Source organism: Gorilla gorilla, chromosome 21, assembly GCF_029281585.2.
Source record: "Gorilla gorilla gorilla isolate KB3781 chromosome 21, NHGRI_mGorGor1-v2.1_pri, whole genome shotgun sequence".
NCBI lineage: Eukaryota > Metazoa > Chordata > Mammalia > Primates > Hominidae > Gorilla > Gorilla gorilla.
The window spans coordinates 27,202,135-27,222,861 of record NC_073245.2 but is presented as its reverse complement, the minus strand read 5'-3'; the positions used below and the strand labels follow the sequence as shown (position 1 = coordinate 27,222,861).

General features: G+C 39.0%; 1 protein-coding gene, 1 long non-coding RNA gene and 1 other non-coding gene across 3 annotated transcripts in view; 1 reads left to right on the top strand and 2 right to left on the bottom strand.

Moving 5' to 3' along the window:
• Positions 1–555, bottom strand: part of PCSK2 (proprotein convertase subtilisin/kexin type 2) — a 259,004-nt gene extending 258,449 nt beyond the window's left edge. Inside the window, exon 1 of the mRNA XM_004061834.5 lies at positions 14–555. Within this exon, the coding sequence (XP_004061882.1) occupies positions 14–190 (177 nt within the window). The 5' untranslated portion in view covers positions 191–555. The remainder of the gene's footprint in view (positions 1–13) is intronic.
• Positions 556–933: 378 nt separating this feature from the next.
• Positions 934–11,362, top strand: LOC129528982 (uncharacterized). Its single transcript, XR_008674339.2, has 3 exons — positions 934–1,709; positions 9,395–9,484; positions 10,465–11,362. It is a non-coding gene; the product is annotated as an uncharacterized lncRNA (long non-coding RNA).
• A 6,816-nt stretch (positions 11,363–18,178) lies between these two features.
• Positions 18,179–18,341, bottom strand: LOC115931795 (U1 spliceosomal RNA). Its single transcript, XR_004068246.2, has one exon. It is a non-coding gene; the product is annotated as a U1 spliceosomal RNA (small nuclear RNA).
• Between the last annotated feature and the right edge of the window lie 2,386 nt (positions 18,342–20,727).

Sequence of the window (20,727 nt, the reverse complement as noted above, 5' to 3'; positions counted from 1 at the left end):
TGGGAGAGCTTACCTTTCGGACTCCAAAGCCGTGTTCAGCTGCAACTTGGCGAGCTTCGTCCTCTCCCCCTTTATGCAACTCCACAAGAAAATGATTCGTGAAGACCGGTCGCTCAGCAGATGCAAAAACCATGACACAGAAGAGGAACCCGGCGGCCGCCTTCCACTGGGAGACACAACCACCCTTCATCCTTCTTTGGGAGTGAAAAGTGGTGCTAGGAGGCGCGCAGGCTGGCGGAGCAGGGGACTCGGAGGGAGGGTGCAAATAAAAAATTCTTATATATAGTTTTTAAAAAAAATTTTGTATAGAGAAAGAGACTGAATAGGGTCTTGGAAAGCAGCGAATCAGTGTGTGTTCTCCAGCATCTGGCTGGAGGGGAAGCCGTGCAGTCAGGCGGCCCGGCGCGCGGGCAGGGGTGAGAATGTGGGGAGCTGTGTGTACCGGAGAGAAAGAGCGAGTGTAGGTCTGTGCTTGATGCTAAATCTGCATTTTCAGCTCCTCCTCAGCTCCAATTCCCTAGGGGCTGGAGGAGAGCACCAGCTCGGGTGACGTGAGTCCGCCAGCGGCCAATGAGGGCGGGGGAAGCGGCGGGCCCCGCCCTGGGCCGCCCCGGGCCCGCCCCCGCCCACCCCCGGCCCGGCCCGGCCGCCTCCGCCTTCTGGGGGCGCAGCGCAGCGCAGCGCAGCGCAGCGAGCCCGAACCTGCGCCCCCGCCCCTTTCAGCACCGGAGAGCTCCCCCATCTCAGCCTGGCCCGCCGCGCGCCCAGGAAAATCCCCCCAGCTGTAATCAGGCCAGCGGCGGCGGAGTGATGTCATTGTTTGTGGGAATCTGTAGGCTCTGGGAAGGGAATTACGGTGTGTGCCGCTCTCGGAGGCCCCGAGGGGAGCTGGGGCGCCGGCCTCTGTGCCTCTTCCTGCTTGTTTCCCGCTGCAAAAACACCTCTCTCTCTCTTTCTCTCTCTCTCAAACACACACACATACACCCAAGGCATACTTGCCTCCCCTTATCCGAATAACAAAGCAAGTATTAACCCTCCTCCCACCACTTTGGGCAAATCCCCGGGGAGGTTTGCTCTCCTTGGCACCAGGAGGGTTGGGGAAAGCACCTTCTAGGGGTGATCCATGGGGGGCGAGAGTGCAAGGACGAGCCCTTCTTTTTTGTAGGCTCCAGGCAGGTCCGGAGCGAAGCGGCTGGGAAGCCTAGCAGGAGACCGGGCTCGCCCCACCCGCGATGGTGACTGGAGGAGGCTCCTCTAGGAGTCCTGGCTGCACCTCCAAGATCTGCCTTCAGGAGAGACGCGGCCGGGGTGGACACGGCAGGAGGTGCATTCTCAGACCTGGGGACGTTCCACTGCACAAGGACAGCGAGGGTGCTAGTTGGGGAACGCATAGCCACCGATCCCAGGCGCCTTGCCAAGTCGCCCGCTGAACGTCTTCTACTGGAGGCGAATTCGGGCGCAGCGACGGGGGGCGGGGGCAACTAAGTTATCCAGTTAAGAAACGTGCACTCGCACTGGACTCTGCTAACTGCTGACGACGGACTCCGCTTCTTGCCTGAGAGGGAGGAAGCACGAACGTTCTGTATGTAACGAAATGAGGACGACTGTTTCAAAGCTACTTAAATATTGTTGTGTTAAAGAGTATTTACACTGATCTCATTGTATCATTTAGCTTCAAAGCTCAAAATTCTGCTTTACTTAGATAAGAGGTTAAGAGATCTTTTCTTAGGGGCTTAAGTGCATGCAATTCAGAGAGAGAGGAAGAGACTATACCATCGACACGTTACACACACACTCTCATGTATACACAGATTCCTCTCTTTTTATTTTAGCTTGAAGTCCAAATCTACACAAGTCACAACCTATGCAAGAAAAGCACCATCGGTAGAAATGAATACACTTTGAATGCCATGGACTACCCTGTCTTCAGAGCATGTCTGTTTGCTGACATAGTTGGCTCCCTCATAGCCCTTTAAAAAATTGTCATATAAAAATGTGGGCATTGCTGAAGGTTTTTATTAAAACATTAGAAGTCTGTATGACATTATTTATTATTGTTATTTGAATTCCTCTAAGAAAATTAAGCTATCTGTTAGGACTTAGGGCCATGGTGGAGGCAAGGTTTCTGGAAAAGTATTAACATGGTGAAAGTATTAATAAAGGGAAACAGATCAACTCTGGGCCCCTCAGCTCACTACTGCTCAGAGGCTCATTTCTGCCTTTGTTCCCCCTTTCTGTTACTCTATTGTTTAATAGCTTACCCCCTCATAGTCCATCCGTTTGATTATAACACAAGGTTTTCATGTTTCACCGTGTTAGCCAGGATGGTCTCTATCTCCTGACCTTGTGATCCACCCGCCTTGGCCTCCCAAAGTGCTGGGATTACAGGCGTGAGCCACTGTGCCCGGCCACTTCATTTCTTAAATAGTTTCCAAATACGAAATGCTGGTAAATGTTGAATCTCATATAGCTACATTTTAAATAACTAAAACTGTGAAAAATTGGCCACAAATGATATAAAACCTGAATGACTAATTAAAATAAGTCCTCTTTAGTGGTTTACATAAAATACAGCTCATCATAATATTGTCAGGACAGAATAGCAAATGGAAAGATAATTTTTTCGGTTATTCAAATACTAAATTTTCAATACACAACAATGTAGTAAGCAAGTGGAAGAGGAAATGTATTTATCCCTTGGATATCTATTGATACATTGTTATTTGAAATGCTAATACACACCCATGTGTGCACACAAATTGCTCTTTTAGACAACTATTTCTCAAACTCCTTTTTCCAATAACAGTAGTCAAGGTGGACAGTAGAGAGAATGGCAGCAGCACATTTTGAGGGTAGACCTAGAAGCCTGTTGCCAGGGACCCTATTGCAGGCTCTGCTAGTACTAGGTATGTATACCACTTGGCTGTGGGCCAACATATTGCACCTCTCAAAGTCTCTATCTTTCTATCTGTGAAAAGAGACTGTTGGATTAGATACCTCAGAGCCAAAAGTCTATAATTTCAAAGAGTTGTGAAAACATACGCTGTAATGTAGGAAGCATCATCAATAGTTTGAGAAATGCTGAGGACCACAATACTATTTAATAACATATTGTGGCTAACAGGCATATTTATTTTTGTGTAACCTCCCCCAAATGGTCTCATATTTATCAGTTTTGTGTACTTGAAAAAATAATAACTGACACAAACAGATTGACAGCACAAGATATAAAAATCACCCATTCCTGGAGCTTCTTTTCATTTATTTACTTTTGTATCTGTAACAATGACGTCGGGTGTTTGGTTCTGGCTCAGATGTGTCACAGACCCCTATAGTCTCTTTGAAGATGTTGTCCTGCAAAACAAGACTAGAACTCTCCCATTTTATGGCTTAATACTAGAAATCAAGAGATCTTGGGTGATTTTTTAAAAAACTGAAACCACCTGAGGCATGATTGGGATACTCACATTTAGATGTACTTCTAAAAGGAGAACTTTGGATTCATAGAGCATCATGCCAAGGAAAACCTACCACTGGGGGTACAGAGCAAGCCAGAAGCAGCCATAGGAGAGTCCCCCAAACCTTTGAATATTCTTTGGACTGCTGGAGAAAGATCTAATTTTTCTGTTGATTTCTCTTCAATTGTGTGGGATGTGTAATCTGGAGAGAAATAGGGTATATACCACTGAAAATCACAATTTAAAATACAGCCTTGTTAAAAATCAGGTTGGGCTTTGCCATTTTTGCTGCATTCATTGCAAACATTTTAAATGCAGTAATGGTACATTAATCAGGTAGGAACAATTCTCTACTGTTGTATTGTACTGTTGTATTAGTTTGTTTTCACATTGCTGATAAAGACATATGTGAGACTGGGCAATTTACAACAGAAAGAGGTTTATTGGACTTACAGTTCCACATGGTTAGGGAGGCTTCACAATCATGGCAGAAAGCAAGGAACATCAAGTCAGGTCTTACATGGATGGCGGCAGGCAACAAAAGAGAGCTTGTGCAGGAAAACTCCCCCTTATAATAACCATCAGATCTCATGAGACGTATTCATTATCACGAGAACAGTATGGGGAAACTGCCCTCATGATTCAATTACCTCCCACTTGGTCCCTCCCACAACATGTGGGAATTATGGAAGTACAATTCAAGATGAGATTTGGGTGGGGACACAGAGCCAAACCATATTGACTGTCAACTCTTTCAATGGATTATTCCTAAAGACCCTGCCCTGTCTGTTCCCTCCATTCCAGCCCATATGCAGGCTTTCTGAAATATCGTTACCACTTTACAGATCTTTGCCCAATTTTGAACTCAGCATTGATCAAGTCTTTTTTTTTTTCCGCCAGACTATACTTATTTTCCAAGAACTCACCTCATTTTCCTCTAGTATTTATATATACTCTCACATTTGCTATAACTAAAAATTCAGATACTTGGGAAATTTTAGTTTCTCAGTATGCACCCACTTCTAAATCACTGTGATTCAGTTGGTCCTACCTCTAATTCCTATAGCTTTCACCAACTTGTATCTTTTCCTTAAATAACCTATCTCTGTTTTTCCTTCAGTTGAAAATTCTCAACTGACTTTTATTATTTAAGCCATCTTAAATTAATATAGTGAAGAGAATTCATATGGCTTCAAGTGTTTATTATCATCAAAGCATTGAATCTACAGTGCTTTGGGTTATATTCCTTTTGTAATTTCATCAAAGTCATCCAATTTATTCAGACCAATCATCTCTTCACAAACAAAAGCTACTTCTCGCTTCCTTATTTTCCAGGACAGTGAAAGTTTGCTTCTTTTGCTAATTTAGGTTCTATTATTTTGATAGGATTTGAAGCAGCTAAACAATGAGGACGAGCGGCCCTTTTAATCTTCTTTTGAAAATTAGGAACACATTGCTATTCACTATCTTTAGATTCCTTTTCAGGTCTACGGGACTACAGAATAATGTTTGCTCACTTGGAAAAGTAATTAGTTATTTCTCAGGGTTTATTGGAACATTGCTTATTGTCTGCAGAAAGTGATTATCTATTCATGAATTCTCTACCTTGTGTTATTTCTCTTTCCTTTTTCATGATCTTTTAAAAACCATAGTAAATCTTTCTCAATTTACTTTTTAAATAATTATGGAAATTATCTTCAACAAGGAGTTTTTTTGTATTTCTCAAACTACTTATTACTCAGAAATAATTCAGAGAGAACAAAGTATATGCCTTGTTAGCAAATATAAACAGGAATTTTAAAAGATAAAAATTTTATGTGTAAAATAAAATTTAACACATTCAAAGGTGTACACTAATTTTATAAGGTAAACTCTGCCCATTATAATGAAACATAAGATTCTAGGAAACTACTTACTTTGATCTGAATGCTTTGGATAATTATACACTATTTAGTATCAGTTTGAACGACCTACCCCGAGTAGATAAATTGATGTATGTTACTTAACATGCTAGAGGAACAGTTATAAATTTATGGCTGTGCTCGCAGATATTTTCCACTCTTTTGAAAATATTCTATACTTTCATAGATGTTTTGGCAAAACATGGCATTGTCTATTTTTAGGGAATTTCACTATATGATATCTACTTTATTGTCTTATGATACTGGAGTGAACCAAAAAGTACACCCTTACAAACAGATATTTCTAGAATTAGTCACTCAATCCTAGTTTGTAGATTTATTTTCTCTTTTAAAATCCTACAATCCAGATATTATAATTAATATAGGACCTAGTTAGATTATTTTAAAGTTCTAATAACACATGCACTATGCATTAATTTCTTTTTAATTTTTCAAAACAGCTTTGTTAAGGTATAGTTAACACATAGTAAACTGTGAAGTTTGACTAGTTTTGCAATTTGACTAGTTTTGATATATGTATGCACCTGTGAAATAATCCCTGCAGTCGGATAATGAATATATCCATTTTCTCCAAAAGATTTCTCATGCCATTTTCCTATGGCTCCCTCCCACACTTCTCCCACCCCTTCACACCACCCATCCTCAGTCTGCCACTGCTTTGCTTTATACCACTATAGATGAAGTTGCATATTTCTTGAATGTTATATAAAGGGAATAACATAATGTGTACTTGTTTTTGGTCTGGATTCTGTCACTCAGCACAGTTATTTTGAAATTTTCCATGGTGTAATGTGTAACAATATTTTATTCCTTTTTATTGTTGGTTAGTATTCATTGCATGACCGATAGCACTAACCGTTTGTCTGTCCACTAACCTGTTGATGGACATAAAACATACACATAGACCAATGGAACAGAATACAGAACCCAGAAATAAATTCATGCATTTATAGCCAAACCATTTTTTATGAAGGTGCCAAGAACACACGTTGGGGAAACAATAGTTTCTTCAATAAACGATGCTGGGAAAACTGGATATCCACATGCAGAAGAATGAAACTAGTCTCCAATCTCTCAGCATCTAAAAAAATCAACTCTACATGTATTAAAGATGTAATTGTAAGACCTGAAACTACTAGAAGAAAATATAGGTGGAATGCATCTTGAAATTGGGCTAGACAAGAATTTTTTCAATAAAAGCTCAGAAGCACAGGCAACAAAAGCAAAAACAGACAAAAAAATTACATTGAACTAAAAAGCTTCTGCACAGCAAAAGAAACAATAGAGTGAAGAAACAACCTACAGAATGGGAGAAAATATTTTCAAACTATGTGTCTGACAAAGGGTTAATATTCTGAATATATAAGGAACTCAACTCGATAGCAAAAAATCAAATAAACTAATTTAAAAATGGACAAAAGGACTGAACAGACATTTCTCAAAAGAAGACATATATATGGCCAACAGATGTATGAAAAACCGCTCAACATCACGAACATCACAGAAATGCAAATTAAAACCATGACAAAATACCACCTTATCCCAGTGAGAATGGTAAATGTCAAAAAGACAAAAAATAACAATTGCTAGCAAGGGTGTAGAGAAATGAGTACTCGTATACATTGTTGGTAGGAATGTAAATTAGTACAGCTATTATGGAAAACAATATGGACGTTCCCCAAAATATTAAAAATAAAACGTCCCTGTGATCCACGAATCCAATTATTGGTTATATGTATTCAAAGAAAATGAAACTAGTATGTTGAGGAGACATCTGAACATCCATGTTTATTGCAGTGTTATTCCCTGTACATTAATTTATGCCAGAAATTACATACCAGTGACATCCAGTTCACAGGTATGTTTTGTAGGAAATGTGGTGTCAATAAAAATAGTCACAATCCTTTAAAAATTTATTATTTCCCGTAAAAATTCAGAGATGTGACTTCTTTTGGAATAACCAAAGATTTGGCAACTTGGTCACAATTAGCTAGTTAGTAGCTGTTGTTCTCCCCATCCCATGTAACAAGGCCTGATATGCTCAGTTCACAAGAATCCTCATCCCGCCTCCTGACTCATGTGTTTTACTTTTCTCACCCTAAAGTCATCTGAGTTTATGACTTCTGGTTTAAACAATCTACAGTGTCTCAGTTCATGTTGCTATAGAGATTTTTTTTCACCCTAAAGTCATCTGAATTTATGACTTCTGGTTTAAACGATCTACAGGGTCTCAGCTCATTTTGCTATAGCGATTTTTTTCAGTTATTGTTACTATTTTAACTTTTATTTCAGGTTCGGGGTACATGTGAAAGTTTGTTGTGTAGGTAAACTAGTGTCATGGAGGTTTGCTGTACAGATTATTTCATCACCAAGGTATTAAACCTAGTATCCAATAGTTCTTTTTTCTTCTAAAAATAATGTATTTAATAGAACACATTCAAAAAGATGAAAATAGAAGTATATTCTCTAAATAATTATTAGCATAGATGAAAAAAATAAACTCAGACTTTCAGAATACAGACTTGCAAGAAATGGAAGCAGTCTTGGCCAAAGCTACTCTTTGCCTACCTCTGAGGACAAGAAATAGACAAATTGGCATTACCTCCCTTCTCTGGTAGTGAAAACCTTTGCAAATGTCCAATATCATTAGTTTTTATGTTCTGCATTTTGCTATAAGCTAGTCCTTAGAGGAACCAGCATTATCAATGCAAGGACAGTGAGATGTTAAAGTAAAGTAGGAATTTATCTATAAATGCCCAAGAAAGGTTAGAGTGGCATTATGGGAAGATCGTGAGGCTGGAAGTAAAGATTCTTTTGTTTGACATCGGCTCTAGGTCATTTTAGTCATGTGACCTGAAGGAAGCCATTTTACCCTCTTGGTCTCAACGTAAATTGGGATGGGGATTATTTGCTTAGACTGTGTCTGAGATCAAATTAAGGGCTGACATTCAATGATAATATTTTAGATCAAGGACCCACTTCTCTTGTGCATCTCCTATCTCTTAAGGAATACTGGCTGCATGAGCTATACAATAGCACATGAAGCATGGAAGTGCATTTATACAAAGTATAGCAGTCACATAGTGCCCCTGTAGTGCTGTGGAAAAAATCATCTCAACTGTAATAGCTTACAATAAGTATTTTATTCTCACATTACAGTTTTCTGTGGTTTGGCTGATCTAGAATGGGATTGGCTGAGTAGTTTTACTTCATGCTACAGGTTGGCTCAGCTAGGTTCCAGGCTGAGTTTGGTTTTTGTCTGTTCCACACGTATTTTTTTCTGTAGCCCAGGCTAAAGTGGTAGCAGCTACCTACCCAAGATGTGCTCTTATCATGGCTTAATACTGGAGCTTAAAATACAAGCCAAGCCATGCAAAAACAATAAGGCTTTCATTGCATCATGTTTACTAATGTATTGGCCAAAGCAAATCACATGGCCAAGCACAACACTGTTTATAGGGAGGGTGAAGGAAGAGAATATTTGCTGAACAGTAATCTAAACTACATACCAAGCAAGGTCCACCATCTACAGATATTTTTATTAAAAACTGTATTTTCACAAGTTAGTATAATTTAAATAATTGGCTCAGGAACCATTTTAAAAGGTTGATTTTTTAAGATTAATATCTACAATACACGTGGGGAGTGTTGTTCTAAAATGTTGAGGAAAAAAACTTTTAATAATCTCATTTGTGCGTGGAAAAATGAACCACTCTCCCCCTAGAGTACTGGAGGATTAGAGTGGGCGTGCTTTTGGATATTTTCTTAAGAATGGCTGGGTAAACATTGCTGGGGGCTGAATCTGACACAAATGGCAATGTTCAAGGTGATGACAACAGAAGGAAGGCTTATCTTTTTCAAAATTGGATCAGCTCAGACTCAACTATAATACAAACATATGAAGCCCTGAGTATAGGTAACAGAATTTAGTTATGTTATCCTTAGATTTTTGGACACGTTCCAGATTGTAGTTTCCTGCTTGCATTAATCAGAATTCTTTCTTTTGGTTATAAGGGATAGAACTACAACTCTAACTGGCTTTAGCAATGAAGAAAATTTCTGGTTTCACATCCTTCAAGAGTCCAGAGGTGGCTACAGATTCAGGTATGGCTGGATGCAGAGCTTTCACCATCTTCACTTGTACAGTCCATTACCCTCTTTGATGGCTTAACCCCAAAGGACAGTTTCTTTTCCCCTGTAATGTTTATAAAATTTTGGAATAGCAGTTCATTAATTTGGCTTGTAGCATGTGACCAATTCTTTCCCAATTGGGTTCAAGTATTGAAATCACCTACCTGGCCAGGCCTGTGTGTTGTGCCTTCTGGAGCTGACATGGGATGTTAGACTAAGCTAAACCACGTGGACTAAGAAAGGAGAAGTTTTTATTAGACAGAGGAAAATATGGGGGCTCTTTTCCAGAGAAAGGTGCGAGGATGTTGGCCAGATAAAAACAACAGATGTCTATTACAATATCTGTTCATTAAAATGAACAATGCGTTAGGGTGAGGGACAATTTATGAAGCAGGAGTATATTGAAAGGTGTTAACTAAAAAGCTAAAATGTTGTAAACGGTACAGTGCTATACTAATGTATCCTCTAAGTGCCAGGTGGAGAGAGTGACATTTGATGAATTGGTTATTTATTTGTAGATGTTAAGAAGGACCTTTCATCCATTTGGGCCCACCAGCAATGTTAACTATTAGCCAATAGCATAAACATGTCACTAATTTGTATCTGGTGACTTGTTGATGATGGGTTGACTCAGCTTACTAGAGTATGGGGGTGACATAGCCAAATCATGGGTTCAGCCTTCATGAGGGTAGTCAGTCATTTTACCATGTAGCTGTATATAAATGCCAGGATTAAAATGGTGATTAAAAGTAAATATTTAAAAAGATACATATCTATGCCAGAATGTGTCTTCATATCTTTTTTTCCACTGTCAGGGAAAGGAGGGCTCTTGTTCTTAATTCCACATGAGATGGCAAAATCATCTAAACTTTCATCATTGCCTACAGTACTTTATGTATAATTACATTGTTTCTTCAAGGTGCCCTTATTATTTCTCCTCTCATTTTTCCCAGGAGACATGCACCAGGAGGAACTGGCAAATTTCCTTGGCAAGAACAGATGAATAAATAAGAAGCATGAGCTTGCGACTTTTAGCTGGGGTGATTCGTCAAAAACCACAGCACTGTGGCTGTTTTCAGATTTTAAGGGTTATGTTCAACCTCAATCAAGGGGAGTTTTGAAAGCTGTTATAAATCATCAAATAAATTGAGGAAAAAATTTTGGTAGAACATGATGTTACTTTTTCACGTATGGCTGAATATATTCACCTGAAGGTTTTTCCAAGCTATGCTAGTGTTAGACAATGATGATTACCTATTCATGTTTGTCTAATGTTTTGAGTGGTGAGTGGCATTAAGTGAGGAATCTCATGATGAATAATTGGCTTTAATCCTCAAGAAAGGACAAAGTATCTGAACAAGATACCCCTGAAGATCGGTCACTTGTTATAAGTACCAAGTGGTCAAGATGGATAAATTGGGTTCTACAATATAGATCATATTGGGTTTATAATGCCTCTGCAATTTTTCAACATTATTTTGTAGATCCAACAATGCATACTATATGTGTCTGGTTATTTCTGTTTTCCCTTCAGATCTCCTCTCCATGGTTCTCCACTGTGTGCTGTGCCTGGAGATTGGCTTTTATGGACCACATCAATGAGATTCATTGCTTTATGGCCTCCCACTGGATTCAGCCAACAGGAAGTGCTGTTTAAAAACTTGGAGAGTTGGGTGGGAGAGTCATCTCAGGATTTTCATTTTCCAGGCTCCCTTCCTGCTGGCTCATTACATACTAACTTCATTCCTGTCCCAAATGCTGTAGCTCCCATCAGGGAGCCCTCTCCAGATTCCATTAACCTTGCGATTCCCTTGTCTCTTTAGGCCTAACAGGATAATAACTCCAGTCTGTTGCTAGTCCCATGGACTTCACTATGCTTCATTTGCTTTATTCTTCCATACATTTGTAAGTAGTCCCTCAATAAACTCTCCTCAATTACTCCATCTGTGTAAACCAACTCTTTCATGCTGACATCCTGACTGACATATCACCTATGTAAAATATGACACATGCTATACATGGGATACATTTACATTCAAATTATGACATATTTAAGTATAGCATTTGTAATGAATATAACGAAAACAGCCTTCTGAGAGGCTGGCTGGGTGAACACAGTAGCCAACATTAACAAAACAAAACAAAACAAAAGAACACAACTTAGAAGAACAAAAATGTGACATATATTTGGGCAAAAGAAATAATACAAAGGAAAGTCATATTAAGAGGCAAGGAAAAAATTGCAAAATCCATTAGCAATTTTGGGAAAAGTCCTCAGGGCCAAACAACTAGAATTCAAATTGTGAACAACCAGGAAATCCTAATATCTAAGGGCTAGGAAATTACAAAAAAGGAAAAGGTGGAAGAGGAGGAGGAGGAGAACAAGGAGGAGGAGGAAGAGGAGAAGGACTTACTGAAGGAGAAAAATATGAAGGCTTAAGAAGGCAGGATAGAAGTTATAGGACCCTTCTCCATGACAGCACTCAGAACCACCATCTGGTACAGTAGTATGGAGGATTTGTCCATGGTTTTGGCCAGTTCACAGAGATGAACCTTCCTACCTCTGCAGATCAGGTGGGCTGAAAGAATTCTTAGTGCCTAACTGATGTGTTTTCAGACTTCCCAGGACATTACTTTGTAGTAAAGACATCTTTCAGAAGAGCAAATTGTACCTGGCTAAAAGAAGAAGGAGAGGTAGATCTCATTTGTCTCCCAGCCATTACGTGTTTGTACATGATTGATACTAACATTACTACCACCAGCAATTGATCTGAGAATATTGCTATGCTAAAAACAATTTACCATGAAGACAGGCACAAATGTGATGACTCTGAGAAGCAATTTCAAAATAAGAGGCCAGGATGAAAATAAATCTGAAGTTCACAAGATGGAAATACTCCAAATGTCTGTGCATAAATTTTGGGCTAAGTTTCTTCTAATTCTTTTATTACTTTATCCTGGGCAAAAGGTGATTATTTTATGTAATGATATGTTCCAAGTATGAGAAAAAATTATTAAAATGAATAGGATGAGAATAAATTAGCTGATACAACAAAGAATATTTTTTTTGCATGTGGAAGAAATCACAACTTAAAAATAAGGTTTTACTCTGTTATTATAAGAACACTAACCAAAGAAATAGGTCTTTAAAAATGTCTTATTTTTTATTTTCATGGATTCAGGGGTACATGTGCAAGTTTGTTACATGAATGTATTGCATAGTGGTGGAATTTGGGCTGTTTTTTTCTTTAAGCTATCTTCAATCCAATCATTCTTAACAGAAATAAATATGTAGTTTCTCAGAAAATTATTAAATGTATAATCAATAAGAAAAATCTATCCATCTGGCAGTTTCACAGCTTTGATATTAAATATCTTAAATTTAAAGTGTAAGATTTAATACTAATGGGAGCATTGCAGTGGTTTTTGAAATCTTTTCCCTGCATTGGAATGAATGGTGTGAAGATAGGAAAAGGAAACTGCAATAAATTGCCAACATTGAGGAGAACGGTAATCTAACGAGACCACCAAGCAGAGGCAGGAAGTGTCTTTCCAGCTTCACAATCAAGTTATTAAAAAGCACAGTACAGACTTACAATCACATTTCCAACAATCATCACTTGGAAATGCAAGCACTTGAAAGTCACCTTGTGTTCTACCTCTTGTTTTTCATATTCTGATTTTGGAAAAGTCTCTGGGTTTGATGACAAGAATATTAAAGGATCTTGGGACACAGATTGTCGCCCTTATCAAAATGGTGATAGACGAACTGCAAAACCTTTTGGTACCCAGGTTTTTATCAAAAATAATACATGAGCTATCTGGTCCACAGGGTTATTTTGGGTTTTAAATAAGCAGGCATGAATATATGTATAAATAAAAAGGACCCAGAGATCAGAAGATTTTATTAAAGTCCTTGGGACCTGAATTGAGTTGTTCCAAACCCTAACTGGGCTTGGCCTGGAGAAATCTTAATCCTCCCCGTGGCATCTGAAAGTTTCTGGAGATTACTCATTTTTACTTGCCTTTATTGCTGGGCTTTCTGTGTGCTGATTGGCTAGTCTGGAAAGAATTTCATTAACTGAGACATGGAACTCAAGACCCCCTCAAATTTCCAGTCCCAAACCTACATATCAAACCCATAAAGATACTCAGGAGTACTTTTGCTCTGGAGTTAGTAGGAGGCACTCTTTAGGGAAAGCAGCTGAGTTAGTTATAGAAAGTAAAAATACTTTTCCAGTTACATTGGTTTTAATGAGCATCAATAAATTGACCACACAACAATGTAACTATGGAAATTTCCTTAAAGTGGTCCCAAAATAAATACTCATAATACACAGGCCACACTCAAATAATGTGGTATAAATATTAATTGGTATAGTTTAGTGAAATGTTAGAGGGAAAAAACATGGAAGACTAGAGATAGAATTATTCCGTCTCTGTGATGGTTTGTTCATATAGTAGAGGTGAACTAGAACAAACCTGTGATGTAGCCATCCTTAAATATTCATCAGATATTTTAAAGCAAAGGTAGGTTCAAAGCACCTGGCACAGGCTTTGGACTTAACATATATGTTGCTTTTAGCCAACAGATGCCCCTCCCCTACCAGAAGTTTGACTTATTAGATGCTTCTTTACTCATAAACAAAATAAAGCAAAATGCATCTGACAGATTTTATTTTGAAAATTGGTCTGTCTTTAGGAGTTCTTGGAATCTTTGCTAAGGGTCTATTTTGATGATTTTGGTCATCATTTTTGGATAATGGTGCTATGGAGGATGCAAAACCAAAACTATGACTCTTTTAACCTGCTTCAGACCAGATCATTGGTAGTTTGAACCCATTAGTAGAAAAAGAGGCTATAATTTCACAATCAGGAAAAAATTCTAAGCTGAGCGTAGTGGCTCATGGCTGTAATCCTAGTACTTTGGGAGGCCAAGGTGGGCAGATCATGAGGTCAGGAGTTCGAGACCAGCCTGACCAACATGGTGAAACCCTGTCTCTACTAAAAATACAAAAATTAGCTGGGCGTGGTGGCACACGCCTATAATCCCAGCTACTCAGGAGGCTGAGGCAGGAGAATCGCTTGAACACGGGAGGCGGAGGTTGCAGTGAGCCAGGATTGTGCCATTGCACTTCAGCCTGGGTGACAAAGAAAGACTCCATCTCAAAATAAAAAAAAAAAATTCTACCTGTTCACCAGAGCCTAATACATGAACAATAAAACACAGACCTTAAGGTACAAAATTTTAGTTAGATAGGAGGAATAAGTTCAGGAGATCTATTGTACAATATGGTGACTATAATTAATCATGTTGTATCCTTTTTTTAAACTTTTAAGTTCAGGGGTACATGTGCAGGTTTGTTATATAGGCAAACTCCTGTCATGGGGGTTCGTTGTACAAATTATTTGATCACCTAGGTATTAAGCCTAATACCCATTAGTTATGTTTCCTGATCCTCTCCCTCCTCTCACCCTCCACCCTCCAATAGGTCCCAGTGTGTGTAGTTCCCCTCTGTGTCATGTGTTCTCTTTAGCTCCCACTTGTAAGTGAGAACATGTGACATTTGGATTTCTGTTCTGGCATTAGTTTGCTAAAGATAATGGCCTCCAGCTCCCTCCAGCAGCTCCATCCATGTTCCTGCAAAGGACATAATCTTTTTTTTTTTTGTTTTTGATTTTGTGGTTTTATTTTTGGCTGCTTGTATCCCTTGGTGTATATATGCCACATTTTCTTTGTTCTGTCTATCATTGATGGGCATTTAGGTTGAGTCCATGTTTTTGCTACGGTGAATAGTGCTGCAATTAACATACACATGCATGTGTCTTCATAATAGAATGATTTATATTCCTTTGGGTATATATCCAGTAATGAGATTACTGGGTCCAGTGGTAGTTCTGTTTTTAGGTCTTTGAGGAATTGCCACACTGTCTTCCACAGTGGTTCAACTGATTTATATTCCAACCAGCAGTGTATAAGTGTTCCTTTTTCTCCACAACCTCACCAGCATCTGTTATTTAAAAATTTTGTAGTCATAGTCATTCTGACTGGTATGAGATCGTACCTCTTTGTGGTTTTACTTGCATTTCTCTAACAATCAATGATATTGAGCTTTTTTATATGCTCATTGGCTGCATATATGTTTTGTTTTGAAAAGTATCTGTTCATGTCCTTTGTGAAAATTGTTAAATGAGTAGATTTTAAGCACTCTCAACACATGCAAAAATGGTAATTATGTGAGGTAATGCATCTGTTAAGTAGCTAGATTTAATTATTCTACATTACACACATATTTCAAAATGATATAAAATATATACAATTTTACTTTGTCAATTAAAGTTTCAATTTGTCTATTAAAATAATAAATAAATAAACATTTGAAAAACAAGGACCTCAATTACCCAACAGCGTTAGGAACAATATATTAACAAAGATGTCTTTAAGTGGCTAGATCAATAGGTATATAAGGTCCTGGCCAAAAGACCAACTCTCATGGACTGGGTTTATGGTTTATGTGACTTTGAAGGAGGAACACTTCAAGTGTTTAGCCTCACAGGCAAACTGACATGAATTCTGAAACTCAGGATGTTATTTGCAAAGTGTGTGGGAGCTCTAAGCAAATTACTCATCTTACTATTATGCAACCCTGGAAGGGTGAGGAAGTGGGGAGGGTGATGCCACCTGCATTAGCTGAGAGCTATTGCTGATGGCTGGAGCCAGAGCAGCAATCTTGAACCATGAGATCATCTCTGGAATGGAGTTAATACGCAACTTGCAGATTATAGCTACACACCAGGTAAAAGCCAGTACTGGTGATATAGTTGGGCAAATTGAAAATACCTTTGAGAGTTAAAATTTGCATAATGCCTCTCCTTCATGCTAAGCACTTTGCTCTGTTGCTTTTCTAAACATCAGTGTGGGAGGAGACAAGGAAAATGAGGGTGAGTGTGATAGAGTCAGACAGGTCAGAGTTCAAGACCTAGATTGGTCCTTGTTAGCAATCTAGGTGTGACTTAGAGCAAGATTTTAAACTTATGGTGACTCCATACAGTCTTTTGTGAACCCTTTTAGTATTGTGGGAATTAAATAGGATAAAACATACACAGTGCCTTGTATAGAGTAAATCCTCAGTAAAATTATCATATTATTATAAGCATAATCATATTACTGACTAGAAGACCAAGTATTTCAGCCCCACCCAGTATTATCACCCTCTCATTAGAAGCCTCATTTTGGACTGGGTTGCCATTGTGTTAGTCACTTTTGTTCAAGTATATCTTTTGACTTGGCTAGATCCAGACAGGCCATGGAAGGTGAATCAGTTTCAATGCAGTCCAGAGGTTTTGGTTAGGTCAAGCATTAAAGCACGCAGTTATCTGGGGCTTCTTTGCCACATCCTGAAATTTTACCTGAAAACCAGGATGATATATGGCCACAGAATGATTTAACTGCTGGCCATTGAAATGAGATAAGAAATGCCAAGAGCAGCTTCCAAAAACCATCCTATGAGAAAGGAGGAAGGCACCCTTAGCTTATTTCTCCGTTTTTTTCTCTTTCTTCCTTTTCGCTGGTTGGAATGCAGTTCTGCATGGTTTTTTTTTTTCAGGAAACTCTTGGCTCCACTGTTACTAAGTTTGCCAGAATCCTTTTCTTTGTGTGTTTCTAGACTGCAGTTGGCCAAAGAGAACTTTGTGGTGGTTTGAAGAATCAATGCGAGGACACAGCCACAATGTCTGAAGGTCATGGTTGTCATTTGCAGAGAGAGACAGGTGCACAGGTGGGTTCTGATTTACCACTGCCTCTCACAACCTCATGTCCAACTCTCCCTATTAACTCCTAGCCCTGTTGACCAAGGGCAACTCCAGGCTGACCACTGGATTCTTGGCTGCAAACTCACAAAGGCACCATCTGTGAAGTGGCAAGAACTTCCATAAACTCCTCCACCAGCTCGGCTAGGGGCCCACTCTGGTTGTTAGGCATGCTTGGCTTCTAAGTTCTCCTGGGACCTCTGATGTGTCGATTGGTGTCAGTGCTCCAGGAGGCCTGGCTGATGACCTTCCCCTGATTCTCCAACTCCCGTTTTTGGACCCTTATTCTCTAGCACCTTCCACAATTGTGTAAAGTTGAATTCCTATAAAAAATTTCTTATTCCATAGCACTCAGAGTGGTTATGCTTTCCTGATTCTGCACTTGTATTATGTTTAATTACTGTCAGACATCATTCTGAGACCATATCAGCTTAATCCCCTCCAGAATCACTTGAACTGAAATGGATTTTGATGTTAACCTCTCAGTTGTTATCCAAGTTCCTTATTAAAGCATCCAAGTAAAAATCTGGCCTGCATTTTTTAAATGAAACTGATGTCAGAAGACCTATCTATCATGGCACTCAATGTTATCCTTATAAGGTTTTACATGAGAAATATCTCGTTACCTGTTGTCAGTTTAGATTTTATTTCTTTTGAAGCATTGGTATGCTTCTTCCTTTTGGGGAAACTCTTTTATTTCCATTTTTGCCCTCACTTCCAGGAGGCTCAGAGTCATGAATATTGCCTAATTATAGGAACTAGCTCAGCTCTCAAAGTATTTGGTTATTCCTCTCTTTCGTGCATTTAATTAATTCTATTTTACTTATCTGAATTGCGCTTGTCTTCTTTTTTTAAAAGTAGGGGAAAGTGCAAATGCAGTCCCCATGACAACAAATGATGCAGTCGAGTTTCCCATATTTGGGGAAATTGCAGGAGTTTGTACATCCAGAGTGCAATGGATAAGCCTTACCCTGGGAAAACCACCTTTGTGATGATGGTATTTGCCCTGCTGGGTAAGTATCACACTTGTCTTTTATAGTAACTTGTGCCAAATTAGAAATGGTTGGGTCACAGTAAGGGACTAGAGCCATCTGAGCTAGACATGCTACCTACATTTTCTATTTTTTAAAATTTTATTTTACATATGAGCAAACTGAGGTTCAGTGATATTATGGGATGCTAAGTGGTCAGTGACAGGACCTGCAGGTGGATGCATTTGACCTTTGACTCGTGCTTTCTCCATGTGTCAGGCTGTCTCCCTGGTTGAAAGAATCAGGTATAAACTTATAGACAGTGAAATAAGCATCTCTGTCCTTCTTAACCTGATTTGAGAATGTAGATCTCAACATGGGTCCCTTTCTTGTCTATCAAAGAAGTTTGTGACTGTAAGTGAGACATGAAGCAAATGTGTGATGAAATGGAATTGGTGGTGAAGATAATGAAAATGAGGTGGTGATGGAGATGATAGTAATGCATCATTCTTGTGCAAAGGAAGATTGTGATGATTTTCAGTCACTGTCCTCTACTCTCTCATCGTGCGTTATGTTTTCAAGAGATCCAGCACGTAACAACTTATAATGTAAATTGAAGGTTTTATTACTGGATGAAATGTATTCCCTGACTCCAATAATCATGTAAAATAGCTGAAGTGATCCACTGAGGGCTCACTACATATCAGGCACTGTTTTAGTTCCTTACACATGTTAACTCCTTTAATACTTGAAATGCGGCTTTGAAGTAGATACTTTTCTTATCCCCATTTTACATATGCTAAAATTAAGGCACAAAGAGATTAGGTTGTTTTCCTGAGCAAGATCACTGAGCTACTAAGTTGTGAACCCAGAATTCAAACGCGTGGAGTCTGCCACACTGAACACTCCCTTGAGCCCGTGCTCTTGACCATGATATTGTGCCCCTATTAGTCCTATCTCCACAATCAGGAGAAAGAGTGTGTGCTTCTTAAACACATTTGGATTCAAATCTGGATTCCATAACTTCCCAGCTATATGCCTTTGAGATGGTTACTTAACCTCTTTAAGCATCAGTTTCTCTGAGAGTTCTTTTAAGTCCAAGTGATACAATTCTTTTGAAACAATCATTTACTTATTTTTTGAGTGCCTATGAGCTTAGAATTAAGCTAGGTGCTATTAATTAAAACACTTATGGGCAGAGAATTATACCACCATTCAAAGGTTTTGCTCGCAGACACAAGCATAAAGATGCTAAAAAAGACTTGCTTAATTGGAATAAATTTTCCTGCAGATGGCCCTCAAGTATTCCAGCTTCCCTTAAGAAGACAAGAAAGGCTGTTATTGGAAAAACTCATCTTTTTTGCTTTTCACTTTCTCCCTGTGTCCTATTGTATCCTTTTTTAATGGAATTTTCTTTATTATATTTCTTTGGCAAAGGCAAATCCTTTGAAAATCTACCATCCATAGTTACCTTTGCAAATCACAAATGTGCCACAGGACCCTCCCTGAAACCTAGACACTGAATATTCAGTGGCCTAGTGGATTACTAATGCATGGCAGGGCAGGAAATTTGCTTTTTCATATCACTACATTGGTACCACTGGGAAAAGAGCATTCTGATGATACTGATGGGCTGGACGAGGTCCCCAAATGTCAGTGCAACCTCAACCTTAGCTGGTGTCCAGGCTCTTAGGTGAGAAGGAATTCAAGATATGCCTGAAAATAGTGAAAGAACTGAGATTTATAGCAAAGCAAAAGTGCACACTCAATAAAGGGGAGCACGCACTTGAATATCAAGAGAGTGAGTCACGCTGCAGGTTTTGGGGCTTGTATCTTTACGGCACTGGTGGGTATGTGATTCAATATGTTCACAAGCATATAATGAGTGAACGGCACACAGAAATGATAAAAACCGGTTCCCGAGGGCTCTGGGCAGAGAGCACGGACATTGTCCACTTCACCATTCCTCAGTATTCTTATTTCCATCCTCTATGCCTTTGTGTTTCTTCTCAGAATGCACACTGAAGTTCTAATTCCTTCTGAATTTTGGACCTCAGTTCTGGAGGGGATCAGAATGTGAATTCTCTTACGCACTTCTGTAATGAAACTTTTATTTTTATTTCCTGTTCACTGTCTATTATGATAAAGCTGTGGCTCAGGTAAATCAGGTATTTTTTAATCTAAAATTCACAAATGAGAAAGACTCTTCACGAGAGGTTGAGTGATTCACTTAGGTTTCTATAGCTTAACTAGTGGGAATTCCAATCTGATTCCCCTATCATTGTTCATCCCACTGACTGTAGCATTCTCTTCAGAACCTGCAATCAGATGCTGACCTCTCTGTTTCTGATGTAAATTCATTCTTCTATATGACACATACCTCTGAAATCAGTGACCATTTGCTCACTGGTAAGTAGAAACTGTTAAGAGAAACTA